The sequence below is a fragment of the Hemitrygon akajei genome, chromosome 19 (assembly GCF_048418815.1).
Source record: "Hemitrygon akajei chromosome 19, sHemAka1.3, whole genome shotgun sequence".
Classification (NCBI taxonomy): Eukaryota; Metazoa; Chordata; class Chondrichthyes; order Myliobatiformes; family Dasyatidae; genus Hemitrygon; species Hemitrygon akajei.
The window spans coordinates 16,280,196-16,304,952 of record NC_133142.1 but is presented as its reverse complement, the minus strand read 5'-3'; the positions used below and the strand labels follow the sequence as shown (position 1 = coordinate 16,304,952).

Genomic DNA, 24,757 nt, shown 5'->3' with positions numbered 1-24,757 from the left:
ACACTCATTTAAGGACTCTTTTATCTATTTATTTCATGCTCATTATTTATTGCTATTTATGATCTGCATTTGCATGTTTGTTTACAGCTTATTGTTCATGATGTTAACTGCTTACAGTTACTGTTCTATAGATTTGCAGAAAAAGAATCTCAGGGTTGTATGTGGTGACACGTATGTACCCTGATAATAAATTTTACTTTGATGAAAGGGCCTGTTCCAATGCTGTACGAGTTCTTTATGTTCCATGTACAGGGGTAAAGACAATACAAATAACAAAGTGGAGGTAATGCCCAAACAGGTACATGGATAGAATGGTTCCCTAAAGAAGATGGCAGGGTTTGATATCGAAATGTTGGTTATAATTGATGCCTGTACCCGGCTGGAAGCCTGAGAAGCATTTATTCGTCACATACACCGGGAAAGCACGAGATTCTTTTTCAGAATGGCTTTTACAATGACAAACTTCCGATGAGATCAATCAGAATAGTTTAAAACTGATAATCATCTAACTAGGAAACTAAGTTGTGAATTAGCATCACATTACACAGTTCTTCAATATACCAATTCCATGCAAGGGGATTTGTGCCATACTAGACTGTGTTACAAAGGCAGTGACAGAGTGAAACATAAATTCACGATCAGAATAAATGTTCAAAAGGAACCGGGGAAGCACCCTTAAAATTAGACTCTTTTGAATTGTCTACCATTTCCAAATAAATGATGTGGAAAGATTTGAATGGTGTACTCGCCCCATTGACTGCAAAATAATGAAGGACAATTGTATGTCTATTGGCAAAAATTATTCCTGATAAATGGTCTGCCCGCTCCTCATAAACCATCTGGGAAATGTTCCTTAGTATTACATGAAAATGGTCTGTTAAAAATAAAACACCATGCCCCATTATAAGTTCATTTCAAAGCTAGGATTTATTAATTTTTCAGGGATCGAAAACACTGATGCTCCAACTTTTAAACATTTAAACTTATCACTGACAGATGATCAATCCAAGAGTTAAGGGCTCAGCCAGCTTTCAGTGCGAAGGAATTACCAACACTTGCTTTACATTATCTCTGGAAAATACAGCTAGCACCTGATCTCCCTGTACACCCTTCTCGGTGACAGCTGCAGCCGATGCTACTGATTTCCACTTTTAAAAAAACAGATCAAAATGATGAACTGCACTGACAATATCACCTTCCAGATAGGTCTTGTGTGATGAAGTGATATCATCCTCTACCATGTAACACCAATGCAAACTGCATTATAAGGTCGCAGTTTTCAAATAGTTTTCCTTACTGATTGTATTCCATGAAGTTATGTACATAAATCACATGAGAAAGTTCCGTAAATATTTCTTTATGAAAGTTGAGTTGCAGTTGCTGTACACCATGATACCTAAATAAATTTATCTTTGACAAATTCATTACAATGTTTAACCTAAATGTGCTTGGTCATTACAGTAAAGTCTAGTCATAAATTCCAAAGGAATTCATCAGCACAGCCACAAACAACTGGCCAGATATACTTGTAAATTCAGTATTTGGATATCTAATGATTAACAAGTCCTTTTGTTAGGATTGTAAAGCATAAAAAATATCCATCCCAAACATTTAACGTCGTATACTACTTTGTTTCATTTGAGATGTTCTGGAGAATTTTGAAGCATATTTTCTAAATCTTTGAGGCTATATTTGAAAAAGGCTATATATATATATATATATGCAGGAAATATTTTTCTGCATAAATTTCTCAGTATCATAATAATAATAGGCATTCGTTAGTCTCGTGAGACCATGGATCTGCGCCTGGAGTTTCCAGGGTGCAGGCCTGGGCAGGGTTGTATGGGAGACCGGCAGTTGCCCAAGCTGCAGGCCTTCCCCTCTCCACGCCACCGATGTTGTCCAAGGGAAGGGCACTAGGACCCAAGCAGCTTGGCACCGGTGTTGTCGCAGAGCAATGTGTTGTTAAGTGCCTTGCTCAAGGACACAATACGCTGACTCAGCTGAGGCTCAAACCAGTGATCTTCAGATCACTAGACCGATGCCTTATCCACTAGGCCACGCACCAACACTCAGTATCATAATCACACTGTAAAGCTCTTCAACTGTACTCTCAAACTGCATACTTGTGTATCAAGCTATTCTAATAATATTGATCACTTGCAGGCTGCCCCCAGCACATGGTCAGACTGTGTGGGCCGTTGACGCCAACGACACATTTCACTGTATGCTTTGTTCTACATGTGACAAACAAAACTAATCTTTGATCAATTGGTGCATCAAGAATTCTGGAAACATTGAGTATTAGAGTGTTAATGGTATGGAAAAAAATCAGTTTGGCCCACAGATTTCACAAGAAACATTAAAATCTTACCAGTCTCATCCCATTTTTTCCTTCCTCCATTCCCATCAACTACCCTGTAGTTCAGGGGTTCCCAATATTTTTTATGCCATACAGCCTTATCATTATTGAAGGGTCAATGAAGTCTCACCATTAACTGAGAAATCCATGGACCCCAGGTTGGGAACACCTGCCCTAGATTTTTACTACTTACCTGAATACTAGGGGCAACTTAGAATGGGTAATTAACCTACAAACATTTCTGAGATAATGACAGGAAACTGGAGAGCACCCAGAAGAAACCACAAGCTCGCAGGGAGAACATAGAAACTCCTCACAGACAGCTCCCAGGGACAGGAGTGCGCTGGGCTGCTGGAACAGTAAAGCAGCAACTCTGTCAGCTGTACCACTATGTCAGTCAGGTACCCGATACAGAGTGGTAACATGAATCTAACAAGTTCCCAATTTAGGTAGAGTTAATACTTCTGTTTTGTGCTGCCGTTGCCTACCAGCATATTATGTTGCTCAGGAATCAGGATAACAATTCACAAGGAACATTAAAAACACTGATCACAAATGCAAATTCTTCAGACTTTTAATTATTTATTCAATTGAGGGGGTTCCCAACCTCCTTTATGCCATGAACTACTTCAATTAAGCAAGGGGTCCATGGGCCGCAGGTAGGGAACCCCCGATTAAATTCTATGATTGTAAACACTTTTTGAAGTTTATGAAGCTCAACAGCATATTAATATAATGTAAAACAGATATCAATATTTAATTATACTTTTGTAATGGTAAAAGAAAGCTGGTCTGGCAGGTTTTCGTACATTAATAATAAGAGCAGCACTAGGCCATCGGACTAGTTGAGTCTACTCTGCCATTCAATAAGATTATGGTGGATCTAACCAAGGACTCAGCTCTACCTACCTGCCTTTTTCCCCATAACATTTAATTCCCCTGCTCTGCACAAATCTAACCAACTGCATCTTACATACGTACTGTATATTTAATAAGGTTGTCTCTACTATTCCTTGGGTTGTGAATACCAGATGCAGTACTCTAGAAAAAACAGTTTCTCCTCATCTCTATCCTGAATCGATTCCCCCTGAATCTTGAGACTATGTCTGCCAGCTCTGGTCTCACTTTCCTGCCTCTATCTTATCAATCCCTTTCATAATTTTACATGTTTCTATAAGGACCCCTCTCATTCTTCTGAATTCAAGCAAGTATCATCCCAGGCAACTCAATCACTCCTCAAAAGTTAACCCCCCCATCTCCAGAATCAATCTCCAATGCACCATCTCCAAAGCCAGTACATCTTTCCTTAAGACCAGAACTGCATACAGTACTCCAGATGTGTAGCGTAACCTCTCTGCTCTTAAATTAAATCCCTCTACAATGAAGTCCAACATTCCGTTTTCCTTCTTGATAGCCTGTTGCACTTGCAAACCAATCCTTTGTGATTCACGCACAAGCACTGCCAAGTCTCTCAGCACAACAGCGTGCTGCAATCTTCTGTTTTACCTCATATAGCACTTCAACTGCCAGACACTTGCCCACTCACTTAACCTATCTATATCTCCCTGCGGACTTTCCACTCAATTTAGTGTCATCAGCAAACTTAAATACGCTACACTCAGTCCCCTCTTCCGATGTATATCATAAACTGTTGGGGGCCCAGCATCAAACTCTACTCACTCCATGCACTCCACTCACAATGATTGCCAACCAGAGAAACACCCATTTATCCCAACTCTCTGCCTTCTATCGGTTAACCAAGCTCTATCCATGCTAAAACATTAACCCCCAACTCCATGCATTCTTATCTTACAGTCACCCTGAAAAGCAAATGTCAAATTTTACCTCTGTAGCTGTTCATTCAGAGTCGTTACTTCAGTATCATGAAGGGTAAACGTGGAAACTGTTCCTGTACGATATAAGTGTTGAGAAAATGAGGCAAGGGAATTCTAAAATTAGAACTATAGATCACTAAATTTACTTTAACAGCAGCCACAACTACCCAGCAGGATTAAAAGGTCTGTGCAGTTTTACAGACAAGGGGAATAATGATAAAGTGATGTGTTTGTGTCTTCCAATAATTTCACTAACTGTTAATTATCCAAGAATTTATTCAATAGAATGACAATAATTCCCGTAAGAAAATTCTACTCATTCTATTCTATTCACCACCCTCCCCTTTCTTGATCTCTTTCTCCATCTCTGGAAGCACCTCCCTCCCCTCTCTACATCTCTCTGTCTCCATTGTTGGAGACTAACCATCAACCAACATCTATTATAAACCCACAGATTCCCATAGCTACCTTGACTACACCTCTTCCCACCCGGTCTCCAGTAGAAATGCTATTCCCTTTTCACACTCCTTTTGCTCTGCTGCATTTGTTCCCAGGATGAGGCTTCCCAGGACATCAGAGATTTTCTCTTTCTTCAAAGAACGGGGTTTCCCTTCCTTCACCATGGATGCTGCCCCCACCCACATCTTGGCCATTTCCCAGCCATCCAGGTTCACTCCATCTTCCCACCGCCTCAACAGTGATAGAGTTCCTCTTGTCCTTACCTACATGAGCCTCCACATTCAACACATCATTCTCTTCAACTTCTGCTATTTCCAAAGGGACCCTACCACTAAACACATCTTTACCTTATAAACTCTTCTTGGTTATCCATCCAGATATAGGTATCAGTTTTAACCAACATTTCAATAACAAATTGTGCCACATTCATCAGGGATGATGCCTGGGCATATCTAGACCACTGGTGTTTAGTCCATCCTTCCTGACTGGTTCGCCCTCATCTGCTCTCCCACCTTGTTTACACTTGAATTCCAGTTCTTACTTAGACTGAGACCTTCATCTTTGTTAAAATTCTTTTCCTCTAGTTTTACTTCATTGGTCCCAAAAGCCATTGGTGTGGCATAGTAGTTCTGTGCTACTGAAGTCAATTCTATGGCATTTGCGAATGCAATGTCTTGCTACCACCAATTCCTCGGGGCAACCCATTCGGACATACCTCCTGTGGTCTTTGACGCAGGTTTCCACCTTGCATCCTATCTGGCCAATATTCCCTGCTCCGCATTCGCAGGGAATCCTGTAACGTCAGTTGTCCTGTGTCCCAGGTTACCTTTGATCCGCATAAGCTGCGATTTGAGCTTCCTTGTGGGTTTGCGAATGGTATTAATCTGCTATTTCTTCAGGATCCCGATGACCCTCCCAGAAACCATGGAAATGTAGGGAAGACCGGCGGTAGCAACAAGTTCCTCCTCGTTGTTGGGATTCCTGGTTTTTCTGTCTTTCCTTTTAAGGGCCCAATTGATTTCCTTCACCTTGTAGCCATTGTGTAGGAATGTTGTGTGTAGTAGTCTTATTTCCTCATGCAGACTCCCCAGGCCCAAAATAGTTTTCACATGGTTAATCGAAGTAGAAAAAACCGCTCTTCATTGGGAAATGTGATGCCGCTCATCTTCCCTTTAGTTCCACAGTTTCTGGAAGGATTGCCAGGAAGAAATACTGGATTAATACCATCGACAAACCCATAAGGAAGCTCAAATCACAGCTTATGTTGGTCAAAGATGTATCCATTTGGATTACCCAGAGAAATCGGTGGTAGCAGAACACGAGACTTGCCCAGGCATCACCCCTGATGAAAATGGCAGAGTTTGTTATCGACACTTCGGTTCAAATCGGTACCTGTACCTGGCTAGAAGCCCGAGAAGAATTTATTCATCATATACGCTGGGAAAGCACTAGATGCTTTTTCCACATCTTTACCTCCCACGCACTCTCCACTTTCCACAGTGGCCACTGACTCCATGAGTTCCTTCTCCATTTGTCCCTCCCCACTAATCTCTTTCCCGACACTTTACCCTACTCACCAAGGCTTTCTCATGCCCCCTTCTTGCTCTCCTCAGCCCCTTCTTAAGCTCCTTTCTTGCTACTCTATATTCCTCAATAGACTCATCTGATCCTTGCTTCCTAAACCTCACGTATGCTGCCTTCTTCCATCTGACTAGATTCTCCACCTCACCAGTCACCCATGTTTCCTTCACCCTACAATTCTTTATCTTCCTTACCGGGACAAATTTATCCTTAACATCCTGCAAGAGATCCCTAAACATCAACCACATGTCCATAATACATTCCCCTGCAAAAACATCATCCCAATTCACACCCGCAAGTTCTAGCCTTATAGCCTCATAATTTGCCCTTGCCAATTAAAAATTTCCCATGCTAGGGGATTCTAGGACAAGAGGGCACGACTTCAGGATTGAAGGATGTCCATTTAGATAGAGATGTGGAGAAATTACTTTAGTCATTGAGTGGTAAATCTGCGGAATTTGTTGCCACAAGCGGCTGTGGAGGCCAAGTCATTGGGTGTATTTAAGGCAGAGATAGATTGATTCTTGATTAGCCAGGGCATCAAAGGATATGGGGAGAAGGCAGGGGAGTTGGGATGACTGGAAGAATTGGATCAGCCATGATTGAATGGCGAAGCAGGCTCAATGGGCCAAATAGCCTATTTCTGATCCTTTATCTGTCTTATGGTCTTTTCCAATCACCTGGCTTCACCAGTCACCTTCTATCTATCGATCTTCCCCTCCCCCCAACTTAAAAAAAAAATAATTCTGGTGTCTTCCCCCTTCCTTTCCAGTCCTGTAGAAGGGCCTTGGCCCGAAACATTGACTGTTTATTTATTTCCATTTTTGCTGCCTGGCCTGCTGAATTCCTCCAACATTCTGGTGTTGTATAGCTTTTGGATTTTCAGCATCTGCAAAGTTTCTTGCGTTTGTATTCATGACATTTTCCAGTAAACAGATTTGTGGTGGTTGATTTAGTTGTTTCACAATATTGATAACAGCACAGGATAGCTTCAATAATTGTGGAATGCATCAATGGTTCTTTGGCTCATGACAATGCAACCATTGTGTGTTCACTTCACTTCATTCTTTCTATTGATATCAATGCTATGATTATTATGAGGGAACTATCTACCTAGTAATCTTAGTAGCCATTGTCAGTAGTGATGCTTACTCAAAACATTTAGGATGCTAAAAATATTAAAAGAAAGAGAACAGAAATGTGGTTATAGATATTATAAAATGCATATGAACCGATGTCAAACAGTCCTTGAAGTTTTACCTTAATTAATATTCCATCGGTTGAATCATGCCCCACAAACACATTTAAACAAACAGTCCCACAATCGGCATGGAATAAACAGAGGTCATCCTACATGATGGGTTTTTAGATGTTTTCAGGAAACTGTTCGTTAGGCGTGCAATTAAAGAAAAATGGAAGTGCACATGATGCTGGTTTTCTGCAGGGTGCTCTTTTACCTTGTGCAGGAAAGTTCATGGTTTCCGGTGGCAAATCATCTGTTGCTTTATAGGTTGTCAAGAGGGGGCTGTTTTCCAACAATTCTAATTGATCCTTAACCAAATATTTTATACTACCTGCCAATGAAATCAGATAGTCAGAAAGAATACGCACTTTTCCAGCAACATTAATTTAAATCATCCATTTTATAATATGATACTATTAACATTGTCTTTTTTATCCTAAACTCAATAATCAGTATCATTTCTAAAGGTGTTTTAGTTTTAAATGTAGTTTTCATTATTCAAATATAATTACATTAGATATAACACAGTAAACAGTTCTGGATTTTAAAATTGTCTTTTAAATTATTTCATCATTTGCATTTATTATTAAAACAGCAGAGAAATCCACCTCTTCTGACTCACCGACACTTGCTTCTTCCGCGTCCGATGGATGATGCAAGTTCTTAGGGTGATCAAACTTGGCCTTTGGGCTCACTTTGTCTTTACCTTCCCATACCCTAAGTGTCATTCTATGAGGGACAAGTGTTAATATTAATTCCTTAGTAACAGGCAGCTCCACGTTATGGCGGAAGAGCAACCACCTCCGTTCATCTTCATTCCATGGCTTTAGAACCTGCAATTCATTATCAAAGAGGTCACAAGCTTAAACATGGTTTAAATATATTTCAACAGCAAGCAATGCAAATTCTCAGAGCTACTGGACTATACTTCTTCCCACCCTGTCACTTGTAAAAATGGTATCCCCTTCTCTTAGTTCCTCTGTCTCTGACACATTTGCTCTCAGGATGAGGCTTTTCATTCCAGAACTAATGAGGTGTCCTCCTTCTTCAAAGGGTGCCCTTCTTCCACCATCAACACTGCCTTCAACTGCACTTCTTCCATTTTGTGCACATCTGTCCTCACCCCATCCTCTCAAGGATACAGTTCCTCGTCCTTACCAGCCACCCCATTAGCCTTTGCATCCAGCACATAATTCTCCACCACTTCTACCACCTCCAACAGGATCCCACCACCTAGTACATCTTTCCTTCCCCTCCACCCCACCTCCACTTTCTGCAGGGATTGCTCCCTACACAACTCCCTTGCCCATTCATCCCTCTCCACTGATCTCTCTCCCGGTACTTACCTTTGCTAGTGGAACAAGTGCCACAACTGCACCTACATCTCCTCCCTCACTATCACTCAGGGCCCCAAACAGTCCTTCCAGGTGAGGCAACACTTCATCTGTGAGCCTGTTGGGGTCATCTACTATATTCAGCATTCCTGATGTGCCCTCTTGTATATCGGTGAGACCCGACATAGACTGGGAGACCACTTTGCTGAGCACCTACGCTCTGTCCGCCAGAAAAAGCAGGATCTTCTAGTGGCCACCCATTTCAATTCTACTTCCCATTCCCACATGCCAGTCCATGGCCTCCTCTACCGTCACAATAAGGCCACACTCAGGTTGGAGGAGCAACACCTTACATTCCATTATGGTAACCTCCAACCTGATGGCATGAATGTTGATATCTCAAACTTCCAGTAATTGCCCACCCTTTCACTATTCCCCATTCCTATCTCACCTCATTCTCTTATCTGCCCATCACCTGCCTCTGGTGCCCTCCCCCTTCCCTTTCTTCCATGATCTTCTGCCCTGTCCTTCTCCAGCCCTTTATCTCTTTCACCAGTCAAATTCCCCCTTCTCCAGCCCTTTATCTCTTTCTCCAATCGACTTCCCAGCTCTTTACTTCACCCATCCCCCTCTCCTAGTTTCACCTATTACCCACCACCATGTACTTCTTCCAACTCTCCCCCACCTTCTTGCTCTAACTTCTCATTTTTTTTCCAGTCTGGATGAGGGCCTCAGCCTGAAACATCAACTTTACTCTTTCCCCTGGATGCTGCCTGGCCTGCTGAGTTCCTCCAGCATCTTGTGTATGTTGAACACAAACTTTAATTATGTTATACTGAAAATCAAGAATATCATCTGAATAATGTCTGAAAGTAATCTCAACAGTGATTGGCTTTGATGCCATCATGAGTGAAGCTTGAACATGCTTGCATGCCTCATTTGGGCAACGTATCCTCCAGAAGGTTCATTACCCTCTACTTAATTTTGGCTGCAACAACATAGAAACTTCACATGGAGTTAAAATTCATTCATTTGTTCATTATGTGCCATGTCGTAAGACATGGGTCATTGTGGTCTATGATCATGATCGTTCTTGGCAAATTTTTCTACAGAAGTGGTTTGCCATTGCCTTCTTCTGGACGGTGTCTTTACAAGACAGGTGACCCCAGCCATTATCGATACTCTTCAGAGATTATCTGCCTGGTGTCAGTGGTCACATAACCAGGACTTGTGACGGCTGTTACCACCTGCTCCCATGGCTTCATGTGAACCTGATTTGGGGGGGGGCTAAGCAGGTGCTACACCTTGCCCCAGGGTGACCTGCAGGCTAGTACAGGGAAGGAGCACCTTACACCTCCTTTGGTAGAGACGTACCTCCACCCCTCCACTCACAAAATTCATTAGCAAACCAATCAACTGTCCCACAAGTAAAACAAAATTAGTCTTTAAGTAATTTCTAATTTGTATTTAGATTTGCACACATTTTCTGTGTACAAAATTTCCTTTCTGATGTAACATTTTTGTGTCGGTTTACCCTACTGTAAATGCTAGTATCAACATTGCTATTAATTTATGTCAACATCATCATCTTAACTAAATGAATCAAGCTGCATTCTCAATAACAAATGTCAACTGTTTTATTCTCACTAACAGAAAATTCTAACATCCAAACTAAGCTTACGAAAAGCAAATCTGGCTTTATTATACTTCCTAAAAGACAGTGTCAAAAACTGTGCCTTACTTATAAATTGATATAAATTAATAATCATTGCTATTATACTGCATCGCCTCTTTAACAAGTCTCAAATTAAATGCTTAAAAATGAACAGTGTTTCATTCAGTTGCATTTTAGATGAATTCGGTTATCCTCATCCCCTTCAAATACCAAAACTCCATTGCATTACTAATGTTGAAGTGGCATACCAATGATCTATATGAGAGCCATCCATTAAACAGAAGACCATTCAAGGTAAGGTTCCATTTATTGTCTGCCCTCCCACACTATATTAAATCATATCTACCTGTTAAATTGACCCACTGTCTGTCTGCTCATTGTGTTATCTAGTTAATGTTTTCCTGACGTCACTAAAGTCCTCATTTACGTCTATCAGGCTCTCACTAATATAATCAAATTTTGAAACTATGTTCCTAACATATAAACTCATCTTAGAGAAAAGAGAACCAGACTGAACCCAATGTTCTAATCTTCTCTCATGGAATCAACAGTCATTTATCCTAACGTATTGGTTTCACTTCTGCTTGCCAGCTTTCTCAATAGGGTTTATATCTTCCTGTTATAGCTTTAACTTAAATTGTCTAAGAAACCATCTGTGATTCACCTTAAGAAAATTCATACAGTCCATTTCTTAAATACTTTCCTCCTCTAATCAATGATCATATCTTCAAATAAATTGTATTTCTCAAATATACATCCTGTTTTGAGCTCCTTGCACATTTTAATTTTCATTACGGTTCCAAAGAATTTACAATTCTGACATTAGTCTAATTTGTCTATAATTACCCAGTTTATTCTTCACTTTTATTGAGCAGGTTATCCCCCAGTTAATACATAATGTGTATTTAGGAATAAATATAAAATCTGAACTCCTGATGACTTCTAGAAATCATAAAGTCAATGAATTATTCAAAGTTCTACTTTTTTTCCCAAAACATTTCTTGTTGAAATTTTTTTAATTTGCTCAATCATCTTCTTATAGTCTCCAGCATTGAGCACTAGGTTTTGCTTTATTTGTATCTCAAAGCTGGTGAAAATATATCATTAACATATCTGTTCCTGTGAACTTTTAGCAAGAACCCATTTTTCCAAAGATAAGTTACAACATTAAAGAAAAACTTACTATACATCGAAATATGCAGATACAGTCAACTTGATTAGTAAACATAATAGGTAATTTCATTGCTCAGTGGGAAATCAGAAAAAAATACCTTACATTTCGTATCTTTCCTACTTTCTCCCAACAAAAATCAAAACTATTTGGTCATGTCAGCTCTCTCTGCAAGCTCACTCCCCTACACTAATGCAGCAACTCTAAGGAATAAGCATACTACATACTGAAGTACAAATCACATGGGTAAGAAAAATACAGTTATCACCGAAATCTACAAGTTCATCTTTAAATTGAATTCACAAAACATTCATTTCACAAATATGAACAACATGCAACGACACAAGTTTTAATGCCAAATCTTTCTTCAAGTAACAATTGTTATAACCGCTGCAAGATATTTTGTCTAAAACTTGACAGCTACCAGCACAACTTATAATGTGTTAAAATAAAACTTGTATTTCCATTCTTCATGAGCAGAGGTATTCCAAATCACCTTCTGGACAATGAAGTTCTTACTAATGTTCATATTGTAGCGCTGTAAAGACAACAGTCAATTTGTATACAGCAATCTCTGACAAAGAACATTATAATGGCCAGGTAATGAGTTTTGGTCACATTGGTTGAGGAGCACGTATTGACATCGTTTACTGGGTTGGGAGACTGTAGGTCTGACACGGTGGTCAGCAGCACAGGAGCGCCGCAGGGGACCGTGCTCTCTCCGGTCCTGTTCACCCTGTACACATCAGACTTCCAATATAACTCGGAGTCCTGCCATGTGCAGAAGTTCGCTGATGACACGGCCATAGTGGGGTGTGTCAGGAATGGACAGGAGGAAGAGTATAGGAAACTGATACAGGACTTTGTGATATGGTGCAACTCAAACTACCTGCGTCTCAATATCACCAAGACCAAGGAGATGGTGGTGGACTTTAGGAGATCTAGGCCTCATATGGAGCCAGTGATCATTAATGGAGAATGTGTGGAGCAGGTTAAGACCTACAAGTATCTGGGAGTACAGTTAGACGAGAAGCTAGACTGGACTGCCAACACAGATGCCTTGTGCAGGAAGGCACAGAGTCAACTGTACTTCCTTAGAAGGTTGGCGTCATTCAATGTTTGTAGTGAGATGCTGAAGATGTTCTATAGGTCAGTTGTGGAGAGCGCCCTCTTCTTTGTGGTGGCGTGTTGGGGAGGCAGCATTAAGAAGAGGGACGCCTCACGTCTTAATAAGCTGATAAGGAAGGCGGGCTCTGTCGTGGGCAAAGTACTGGAGAGTATAATATCGGTAGCAGAGCGAAGGGCGCTGAGTAGGCTACGGTCAATTATGGAAAACCCTGAACATCCTCTACATAGCACCATCCAGATACAGAGAAGCAGTTTCAGCGACAGGTTGCTATCGATGCAATGTTCCTCAGACAGGATGAAGAGATCATTACTCCCCAATGCCATTCGGCTTTACAATTCAACCGCCAGGAGTAAGATATGTTAAAGTGCCGGGGTTAGGACTCAATGTACTTAAGTAAACTACTTAAGAACTTTTTAAAAGCTATTATTAATGCTTTTTGAGAGGGCGTTTTTAGATGCATATCATATTTTTACTGAGTTGAGTATTGTATGTAATTAGTTTTGCTACAATAAGTGTATGGGACATTGGAAAAAATGTTGAATTTCCCCATGGGGATGAATAAAGTATCTATCTATCTAACTATTCTTAGAAAAAACAACATGGGATTTTTTTTGGAACCAACACTGAAGGAAGTCCAGGCTTCAGTTTAATGTTTCATTCTAAAGAGAGCAGCTCTGTACAGCGGTTCCTTTCCTCGGAGCCACACTGAAGACCCAAATCAAGCTTTGTGCTCAAATATCTGAAGTAGAACTCAACTTTCTGTTCGGGCAATAATTCTACCTACCAGGTCAAGGCTGTCATCAGAGAGCATCTTAGATTGCTGCAAAATATGAGGTAATCGAGCACAGACATTAGATTTTTAATCTCGCTCACAATTAACTTATTTAAACTGTAAGCTGGGATTCAAGTAGGGAGGAAATGATCCTTGGAAGGTCTCACAATGCAAGATGCTCTGTGCAGGGCAGTACTGAATGTAAAAATGTTTTCAATGGGTAGAGTCTCATTCCTTCAGAATATCATTTTTTTAAAATGGCTGTATGTTTTTAAAATTATTTTTAATTTGCTTGATATTTTTGTGCCTTGCTTATGCATTTTGCATGTCTCGTTTAATTCACTAACAATTGTTAAGGCATTAATTATAATCCATATTTTTTGCTGAATGTAAGAAATCTTCGATCTGAATGGTTAATGATCCTGACAGATGCCTGTAACACTTGCTAGCATCACACATCCCCTATAAATAACCACAACAGTGAAGTTCAAGTTCATCGCCATCTGACTATATAATATATACTTACAACCAAATGAAACAACATTCCTCTGGGCCACGGTGCACCCACAGAACATACATCACACAAAGCAGATAAAATAAACTATTACCACAAATTAATTAATAAAGTACATGTAGTGCACAGAATAGATTAACAGTGAACTGTAAACAGCTCACTGTCCCAGTGACAAGACCTCGGTGGTGGCAGAGTATTCATTAGTCTCACAGTCTCAGGGAAGATACTGTTACCCAGTCTGGCAGTCCTAGTCCTGGTGCACCTGTACATCCTTCCTGATAGTAGTGGGTCGAAGAAATTTTGGGATGGGTGTAGGGATCCTCAACAATGGGCCGTTCGTATACAACGCTCCTGGTAAATGTCACAGATAGTGGGGGAGGGAGACCCCGGTGATCCTCTCGGCAGTCTTTACTGTCCTCTGCAGGGCCCTGCAGCTTCCATACCACACAATGATGCAGCCAGACAGGACACTCTCGATGGTGCTCCTCTAGAAAGTTGGTAGAATGGGGGTGGGAAGACTTGCATACCGCAAGAAGTATAGATGCTGCTGTGCCTTTTTGACCAATGAGGGTGTTGTGGGAACAGGTTTGATTGTCTGTTATGTGCACACCAAGGAACTCTGTGCTCTTCACTCTCTCCATGACAGAGCTATTGATGTGCAATAGAGAGTGGTCGACCTGCACCTTCCTGCTGTCCACAATCATCTCTTTTGTCTTGTCCACGTTGACAAGCCTCTCAACCTCCTCGCCGTATGCCGACTCATCATTGTTGCTGGTGAGGCCAACCACTGTTGTGTCATCGGCGAACTTGATGACGCAGCTCGAGTTGGATCTGGTTGTGCAGTCGTGAGTACACAACCCTGGGGGCACCAGTGCACAGCCTGACAGAGTTTGAGATGCTGCCGCCAACTCGGACTGACTATGGCCTTTCCACAAAGAAGTCCAGGCCCCGGTTACAGAGAGAGAGGTTGAGCCTCAATGAGAACAGTTTACCCACCAGCCTCTGAGGGATGATAGTGTTAAACGCCGAGCTGAAGTCAATAAGCAACAACTTAGCGGAAGAGGCATCATTTTCTAGAAGGGACAGGGCAGAGTGGAGGGCCCAGCCTACGGCATCATTGGCTTGAGTGGTATATGCAAACTGGAAAGGGTTCAATGTAGCTGGAAGGTGAGATTTATACAGTCCAGCACCAGCTGCACAAAGCACTTCATGATGGTTGAGGTTATTGCCACTGGGCGGTAATCATTCAGGCTAGTTACCGTCGCTCTCTTGGCCACCGGACTGATGGTGGCTGCCTTGAAGCCTGCAGGGACAGCAGACTGTTTCATGGAGATATTAAAGGTGTCCATTAAGACCTCTGTTAGCTGGGCTGCACAATCCATCAGCACCTGTCCAGCCATGTTGTCCGACCCGACAGCAATGAGTGGGTTTACCTTGGCTAGGGTTCTCCTCACCTCGGCTACGGCCGGACAGAGTACCTGTTCCTCCGGGGAGAAGGGGCTTTCCTTGATGGCACATCATTCATTGTGTCAAGTCATCCATAGAAGGCATTCAGCCCACCAGGACAGGAGACATCACGGGTGTTGACGCACAGAATGGAGTTGTAATCTATTATGGCTTGTATACTTTGTCACAGGCACTGCAAATGTGTCTGTAAGTTTTATATGACTACTCTCGCTTTGCCTTCCCGGTGGCGTGTGAGTGCGTCACAACTGCTGACCTTAGTTGTCCCATCCCCTGATCTGAAGGCAGTGCCCTGATTCCCCAGCAGTGCACAAACCTCTGCCATGGTTTTAGCTTTGCCCTGGCAGTGTAGTGTTAAACCACAGTAACGTCCTCAATGCATTTTCCGGCATAGTCCTGCAGACTCATCAATATTGACGTGATGATCCTAGGTACTTGACTCCCTGAGTATGCTTCAGCCTGTGCTTTCGAAACGGTCCCGCAACGCTAGGTGGCACCTTCAGGCCTGGTGCTGATCTCCCTGTAAACTGGCTTGGCTTGTTTAACCAGTGGTCTGTATGCAGGGATGTGGTCTGAGTGTCTGAGGTGAGGGCGGGGGCAGCGGTCCAATATCTTCTCTACTCTGGTTACGAAGTTGACATGCTGGTAGAACTTTGACAGGACTGTACTTAAGTTGGCATGATTGACGCCTCCAGCAACAATGAAGAAAGTACCTGGATGAGAGGCTTCGAGGTTGCAGATGGCGCTGTAGAACTCCTGCAGTGCTTCCCCAGACTGGGGTGGGGGGGGGGGGGCGGTTAGTAAACAGCAACATTCACAATGACAGTCAACTCCGTTGATAAATAGAAGGGGCTGCAGTTCGCCATTAAAAACTCCATCTGTGGTGAGCAGTGGGCTGGTACTACCAAGGCACTCACACACCAATTCTTAATGACAGAGACAGAGGCCACACAGACCTCCCTGGACACTCGTCAGGATGAGTGTGCAGAAGTCCCTCATTTCCAACTGGTTCAGACCAGTGCAGGTAATCCAGTTTATTTTCCAGTGACAGACAGTAGTGAGTAGAATCGTTGGGAGCACGAGCCTGGAGGGATCCACTTTAAGTTCCCCTCGAATACCGGCGCGCTTACCGCACTTCTCTACCCTTCTCTGCTCCGCTTCTGACGTCCACTTCCCAAGTAGCTGTGGTAGGCCACAGTGCAGAGCAAGGGCCATAACTGTGCAGCACCTTCATTATTCCAGTCACTGGTGAGGTACATTTGCAAATTTTACTGTTCTTTATGATCAGCAGTGTTTTCAATCATAGAAAAGATGAACAGCACAGGAAATTTCACTGTTTATTGGAGCCAGAGAGGCTGGCTGCGACCATACATGCCGCCATCTTGTGGCGGCATTCACAATACCATTAGTGTAAAAGCTAATGAAATAGCATAATTTTGTTTAAAATTTCCTGTATAATTGCAGCCCATTTCCTATCATTATTCTTAGCAAAGCAGAAATGAATTAAATGTTGACAGCTTGGCAATTCCATCATTAGGTCCACAACTTCCCAACAAATTGGACCATATATTTTTATTCTAATCTTTAAGCGTTTTCACTACCCACTTGGTCTTTAATTGGAGGATCTGAGATTGAAGGAGCATCTCTGGATGCTAAGAACTCTTAGTCACAAATATATTTCAGGAGAATAAAGGTTACACTCCTGTTCCAGTTGGCATAGGTCAGCTCCCATTTTGTCCCAACTCTCCCACAACAAAAATAAAATATTGCAGAAGATTTCTATTGACTTTTGAGTAGTAAGAGACTACATGACAATTAAATTTATTTTCACCTTGGTCAACAATGTTTCAGTAGGCAAAAATAATTACTCTCCATGGCAGTACAAAATATGTGATATGTTACTAATTGGAAACTTCCTCTCTTGTTAAACATATTCATGGTTAATTCATGGTGAAGATCTTTAAAGTTTATTAATTAATTAAAATAGACACAAATATTTTATGAGGAATATAACAGCAGCAATATGTAATTATATAAACTGACATATAAAATATTCCAAGCACTGAGAAATAAAAATCAGCACAAAATCAATGCAAGTTTTTTAAAAAACAGCCTTATACAGGAGAGATAGAGTGGACTGATGAAGCAATTCCTGCATATAGGGACTGGACAGGTGAATGCACGGCTATCAAAGGTAACACAATTAAAGCTGATGAGCTACCAGTGACTAGAATTGGAGGAATGCAGAATTCACATAAGGTCTGGAGGAGGTTACAGAAATAATGAGAGGTGAAGCCATGGAAACGCACATTTCAAAGGTTATTTTTAAAAGAGCTAAATTTTTAAGGATTCATAATTTATTCCTTGAAGCATGGTAACTACTAGCTTAATGAAAAACTGCCACTCATGATCTTTGAAACAGCTGGTTCAAATTTAAATTTATGCTATTATCAAAGGATAATACTGAGATACAATTCCAAGCTTCCATTGCCAACCTAACAGAATAAAAATGAGGAATCAAGTTAGTGTTTCTCTGTACCACATTCGTTTACAGACTGGGAGTTATAACAATAGTAATGAACCTGTTGAAATTAGTGTCAATCCATGGCCTGTAAGGACAGATGTTCCAGTGGTCCTTCCCAATGGAGTTCATGGTGTCATGGGAAAACATCTAATTTGCACTGGGCAGGAACAGTTACCAAATGACTACAACTATATCACAAAATCATTACTCAGGACCAAAAAGCAAGCTCACTCTTTCACACTCTATTTTTTTTGCTGCAGCAGCCACGCATTAATTCCTCCCGATCAAGATCTATCCAATTCCCCTTTGTAAATCACGTCTGAATCCACATTCGCCATCTGCAAATTCCATATCATGGTCACCTCAGTCCTCTGCCCACAGACGCCAATCCAGCGTAAACCTTAACAGAATCGATAAACCTGGACAAATCACCTACCTGGGAATCATTTGCCATGTAGAGCTTAGCAGCTTTTTCAAAAGTCACCAGGTCAAATTTTATTGGTTCAGCATTTGGAAGAAGAGATGCTTCCATGTGGAAGTAGCTGATAGCTTTTAATGCTTCCAACATCTTCAGTGCCTTATACTTCTGATCTTTCATTTTGTTATTCTCTTTCACTGAGAAATGCATATTTCATAATTAATAAAAATAGGATTCAATCTACTGTAAGCAAATCTATACCATGTGCCAATGACCTAAAATGAATTGACCTATACAGCTTAGCAGCTGGCACAAGAAATCTATGTTTTTTTTACTAGCAGTGGTATTTATAGTGGACAATTAATAACATTCAAAAATGGACTAGTGATGAATGCAGGGCAAATTAATTATGATATGTTCAGTACTGTAAGAATATTTATGAAGCACTATGAATGGACCCGGAGCAGAATATATAATTTAAGTATAATTTGTAATGCAATTGAATAGACATTAGACAATAGACAATAGGTGCAGAAGTAGACCATTCCGCCCTTCGAGCCTGCACCACCATTTTGAGATCATGGCTGATCAATTCCTATCAATACCCGGTTCCTGCCTTGTCCCCACATCCCTTGATTCCCCTATCCATAAGATACCTATCTAGCTCCTTCTTGAAAGCATCCAGAGAATTGGCCTCCACTAAGGCAGTGCATTCCAGACCCCCACAACTCTCTGGGAGAAGTTTTTCCTTAACTCTGTCCTAAATGACCTACCCCTTATTCTCAAACCATGCCCTCTGGTACTGGACTCTCTCAGCATCTGAAACATATTTCCTGCCTCTATCTTGTCCAATCCCTTAATAATCTTATATGTTTCAATCAGATCCCCTCTCAATCTCCTTAATTCCAGCATGTACAAGCCCAGTCTCTCTAACCTCTCTGCGTAAGACAGTCCAGACATCCCAGGAATTAACCTCGTGAATCTACGCTGCACTTCCTCTACAGCCAGGATGTCCTTCCTTAACCCTGGAGACCAAAACTGTACACAATACTCCAGGTGTGGTCTCACCAGGGCTCTGTACAAATGCAAGAGGATTTCCTTGCTCTTGTACTCAATTCCCTTTGTAATAAAGGCCAACATTCCATTAGCCTTCTTCACTGCCTGCTGCACTTGCTCATTCACCTTCAGTGACTGATGAACAAGGACTCCGAGATCTCTTTGTATTACTCCCTTACCCAACTCTGTACCGTTCAGATAATAATCTGCCTTCCTGTTCTTACTCCCAAAGTGGATAACCTCACACTTATTCACATTAAACACCATCTGCCAAGTATCTGCCCACTCACCCAGCCTATCCAAGTCACCCTGAATTCTCCTAACATCCTCATCACATGCCACACTGCCACCCAGCTTAGTATCATCAGCAAATTTGCTGATGTTATTTTCTATGCCTTCATCCAAATCATTAACGTAAATGGTAAACAGCTGTGGTCCCAATACCGAGCCCTGTGGCACCCCACTAGTCACCACCTGCCATTCCGAGAAACACCCATTCACCGCTACCCTTTGCTTTCTATCTACCAACCAGTTTTCTATCCATGTCAATGCCTTCCCCCCCGATGCCCTGAGCTTTGATTTTATCCACCAATCTTCTATGTGGGACCTTATCAAATGCCTTCTGGAAATCGAGGTACACTACATCCACTGGATCTCCCCCGTCTAACTTCCTGGTTACATCCTCGAAAAACTCCAACAGATTAGTCAAGCATGATTTACCCTTGGTAAATCCATGCTGGCTTGGCCCAATCCTATCACTGCTATCTAGATATGCCACTATTTCATCCTTAATAATGGACTCTAGCATCTTTCCCACCACCGATGTCAAGCTGACAGGTTTTTTCCCTCCCTCCTTTCTTAAAAAGTGGGATAACTTTAGCCATTCTCCAATCCTCAGGAACTGATCCTGAATCTAAGGAACATTGGAAAATGATTACCAATGCATCTGCAATTTCCAGGGCCACCTCCTTTAGTACCCTAGGGTGCAGACCATCTGGACCTGGGGATTTGTCAGCCTTCAGTCCCATCAGTCTTCTCATCACCGTTTCCTTCCGAATGTCAATCTGTTTCATTTCCTCTGTTACCCTATGTCCTTGGCCCATCCATACATCTGGGAGACTGCTTGTGTCTTCCTTAGTGAAAACAGATCTAAAGTACTCATTAAATTCTTCTGCCATTTCTCTGTTTCCCATAACAATTTCACCCAATTCATTCTTCAAGGGCCCAACATTGTTCTTAACTATCTTCTTTCTCTTCACATACCTAAAAAAGCTGTTGCTATCTTCCTTTATATTCCTGGCTAGCTTGCGTTCGTACCTCATTTTTTCTCCCCGTATTGTCTTTTTAGTTAAGTTCTGTTGTTCCTTAAAAACTTCCCAATCATCTGTCCTCCCACTCACCTTAGCTCTGTCATATTTCCTTTTTTTTTAATGCTATGCAATCTCTGACTTCCTTTGTCAACCACTGTGGCCCCTTTCCCCCCTTTGAATCCCTCCTTCTCTGGGGGATGAACTGATTTTGCACCTTGTGCATTATTCCCAAGAATACCTGCCATTGCTGTTCCACTGTCTTTTCTGCTAGGCTATCCTTCCAGTCAACTTTGGCCAGCTCCTCCCTCATGGCTCCATAGTTTCCCCTGTTCATCTGCAACACTGACACCTCCGATCTGCCCTTATCCTTCTCAAATTGCAGATAAAAGCTTATCATATTATGATCTCTACCCCCTAATGGCTCCTTTACTGCAAGATCACTTATCAAATCCTGTTCATTACATAACACTAAATCCAGAATAGTCTTGTCCCTGGTCAGCTCTGGTACAAGCTGTTCCAAGAATGCATCCCGTAGGCACTCTACAAACTCCCTATCCTGTGGTCCAGCACCAACCTGATTCTCCCAGTTCACCTGCATGTTGAAATCCCCCATAACTACTGCGACATTACCTTTGCCACATGCCAATGTTAACTCCCTATTCAACTTGCACCCAATATCCATGCTACTGTTTGGTGGCCTGTAGCAACACCCATTTGGGTCCTTTTGCCCTTACTGTTCCTCAGTTCTATCCACACAGACTCTACTTCTCCTGACCCTATGTCCCCCCTTGTAAAGGACTGAATCTCATTCCTCACCAACAGGGCCACCCCACCCCCTCTGCCCACATTTCTGTCCCTACGATAGCACGTATACCCTTGTACATTCATTTCCCAGGTCTGATCTCCCTGCAGCCACGTCTCTGTTATCCCAACAACATCATAGTTACCCATTCGCACCTGGGCTTCAAGCTCATCCGCCTTATTTCTGACACTTCGTGCATTCAGATATAGAATTTTTAGCCCATTTCTCCTCTCTCTGTTTGAATCGTTGCCTATTGTGCTTAATCCAGCTCCCCGAACTCCCATCAGGCTATACGCCCCTAGAATTTTGTTATCCTTCCTAAATTTACTTATTCGTTCAACACATTTAACTCCATGTTCCGTCAGACCATCCCTCCGTACATGAGACCTCCTTATCACTTGTTCCGCCCCACCTTCCTCTACTACACACTTAATATTCCGGAACCGTGTAGTCCCCACCTGTCCTTTATTCTTCCTCTCGCTATCCTGTCTCACATTCTGGATCCCCTCCCCCTGCAAATTTAGTTTAAACCCCCCCCCCCCCCCCCTAAGAAGCACTAGCAAACTTTCCTGCAAGAATGTTAGTACCTCTCCAGTTCAGGTGTAAACCATCCCTTTGGAACAGATCCCACCTTCCCTGGAACAAAGCCCAATTATCTACAAAAGGATGCATAAGAATAGTTCCCAATACAAGAATGCTATTCTCCTCCCCAATTCTACATAATCAAAATATAAACCATTAGTTTAATAGCCATAATTGTCTCTTTGGACTTGGGTAATTTCTGTTTTTCTAAATCTTGGCCTTACAAAAGAACACTTGTTTCTTGTATGCTAGAGCAGGGCACATGTTTATTTTTTCCAATCTTTCAGTTACTTTCTGTACCACCTAACTGGATAATATGAGAGGTGGCATAACTTAAAGGTGCTTGGAGGAAAGTATAGGGGTATGCCAAAGGTAATTTCTTTTCTTTTTTTAAAAAAAAAACAGAGAGTGGTGGTGTACAGAATGCAATGCCAGGGATGGTTGTAGACGTAGGTAGATTTGGGACATTCGAGAAACACTTTGATTGGCAGATGAATGATAGAAAAATAGAAGGCTATGTGGGAGGGAAGGGTCCACTGATCTTAGAGTAGGTTAAAAGGTCAGCATAACATCTCATGGGCCAAAGGGTTGTACAATGCTGTAATGTTCCATTATGCTCCTCTATACATTCACAGGGAGATATTGAAGTGTTTGGGATTAATCTGAAGTGAATTGACTTTATTTCTTAGATCCTTCACAGGAGGAGTAAAAATCTGCATTACGTCTCCATCTATATGTGCCATCATAGTAATTTATAATAAACAGGACAGTCAATGTAATATAGAGTACACTCATCTCAGCAAGTTATTAAAAAGCAGAAAAAGGATTATCCATTATTATCAACAACAAATACATTTTTAGCTCTTATTGTTCACAAAGTTCTCTGAAAACTTTTAACAGGAACATTTAAGTGGAGAATGGGCTACTGGCATTTTTGGAGGATGTTTGTCGAGGCTACAAATCACTGTAAAACACTTGAACCATGAAATGACGATTTCATTACTTATTTAATAAATGGAAACATTGTAGTCAGGGAGCATTTGCAGAAAGAAACCCTACGTTAACCTAACAGGACAGAGGCGGTTTGTTTGATTTTTTATACAATTTGTATTATGTGCCTTAAAGTCACAGCAAAAATAAGCTTCAAAACAAAGTACAAAATGCAGCAACTGAAAAGCAATAAATCGCAATCAGTCAGGTGTTATTAATTGGACAATTAGCAATTTTTTCCCCAAAAATTGACTATTGAGTATTTAACATTTTAACAAGTAATCCGCGTTTCTTGGCCGTTAACGATGTGCAACAAAAAGACTATCTGTGAGTAGTTCAATAAAACTGAGCCTGGCATTCCCACAGGTTGGGAATGTTTTATTTGGATTAGGGTTAAACCACATACCAGTCGGTACCGCCAGGGTTACAGTCACTGTGAACGTGACAAGGTGAGGAACGGGCTCGGCGGTATCCTCGGCTTGGAAATCATTAGCGACCTCGGACACGCCGGAACTCTGCTCTGCGTTATCGGGCTCAGTAGCTGGCGCCGGGGTTGCAAGGGTTTGCCCGTAGTCTGAGGCCCCTCCTGTCGTGTCATCGCCAGAAGCTGATGCCCCTCTTTCACCGTCCGTAGTTGTTCCGCTACCTAATAGCGAGGGGGCTAGTTCGGTGGAAATCGAGTCAGGGAAATGTAATTCTTCCGAACCATCCTGTGGAATAACAATTAGAATGATAATATTGCTATTAACAAAGGAAAAATGTCTCGCTGTACTTTCAAATCCGATTGTTTGCTGCTTACAGTGAGAAGCTGACTATCCATTCTTGGGGGTGGAATAAACTACAACTACTAAAAAGTTTGAATGCTCAAACTGTTGAACTTCAAACAGCGAAGCAAATAAATAAAGTCTGTATAAAACTAAAACCAATGCGTCGAATACAGGTACCAGTGGCCATGCGGGCCACCCTTGCCCTTCGCTGGGGGACCTGACCACCAATACCGCTACTCCATTGTTTCTCCTCTCCCGGGCTCAGGTGCTCCCACCGCAAGTTTGATTCCAACTTTTGGTTGCTCGGCAACAGACACAACTCTTCCCGTCGCGCAGCAACGGGCCGCCCCGCGCCGTCGGAAGCTGTTCCACGTATCCCTCCGCAGGATATTGTAACATTTCACAAATCCATTGGACGGCGAGGTTGCTCGGCGCTGGCAATTCCAGCCTGGACAGGGCCGAACAAGCCCCAGCGCACTTGGCTGGCCGTCCCGGCTGCAGAGAACAGCTGATACTGTTCGGGGTTGCTGCTGTGCGCGTTGATGGAACTTCCCTTCTCTGCCTAATTACGAGTTATTTTTCTCTCTTTTCCCGAGTTATTTCTCGAGTTATCTTTCTCTTTTATTTCTTCTACTTAATTAACCTTTTAATAGTTAGACATTGCAAAAACAAGCTGTTTGCTTGAACTCGCGCTGCGCCCATCAAGACGTCTCTCCTGTTTGCCTGTTTAGTGCCCATTTCCTGCGCACTAAACCTTTTTCTCTCCCGT

The 24,757-nt window shown here is 42.0% G+C and overlaps 1 protein-coding gene across 1 annotated transcript in view; it reads right to left on the bottom strand.

Moving 5' to 3' along the window:
* Positions 1 to 24,241, bottom strand: part of cfap92 (cilia and flagella associated protein 92 (putative)) — a 126,594-nt gene extending 102,353 nt beyond the window's left edge. The window contains exons 1-6 of the mRNA XM_073072156.1: positions 24,021 to 24,241; positions 23,628 to 23,931; positions 18,500 to 18,678; positions 8,103 to 8,313; positions 7,695 to 7,811; positions 4,208 to 4,271 (exon numbers count right to left, since the gene is read on the bottom strand). Coding sequence (XP_072928257.1) covers positions 4,208 to 4,271; positions 7,695 to 7,811; positions 8,103 to 8,313; positions 18,500 to 18,678; positions 23,628 to 23,931; positions 24,021 to 24,041 — 896 coding nt within the window. The 5' untranslated portion in view covers positions 24,042 to 24,241. The remainder of the gene's footprint in view (positions 1 to 4,207; positions 4,272 to 7,694; positions 7,812 to 8,102; positions 8,314 to 18,499; positions 18,679 to 23,627; positions 23,932 to 24,020) is intronic.
* Positions 24,242 to 24,757: the final 516 nt, after the last annotated feature.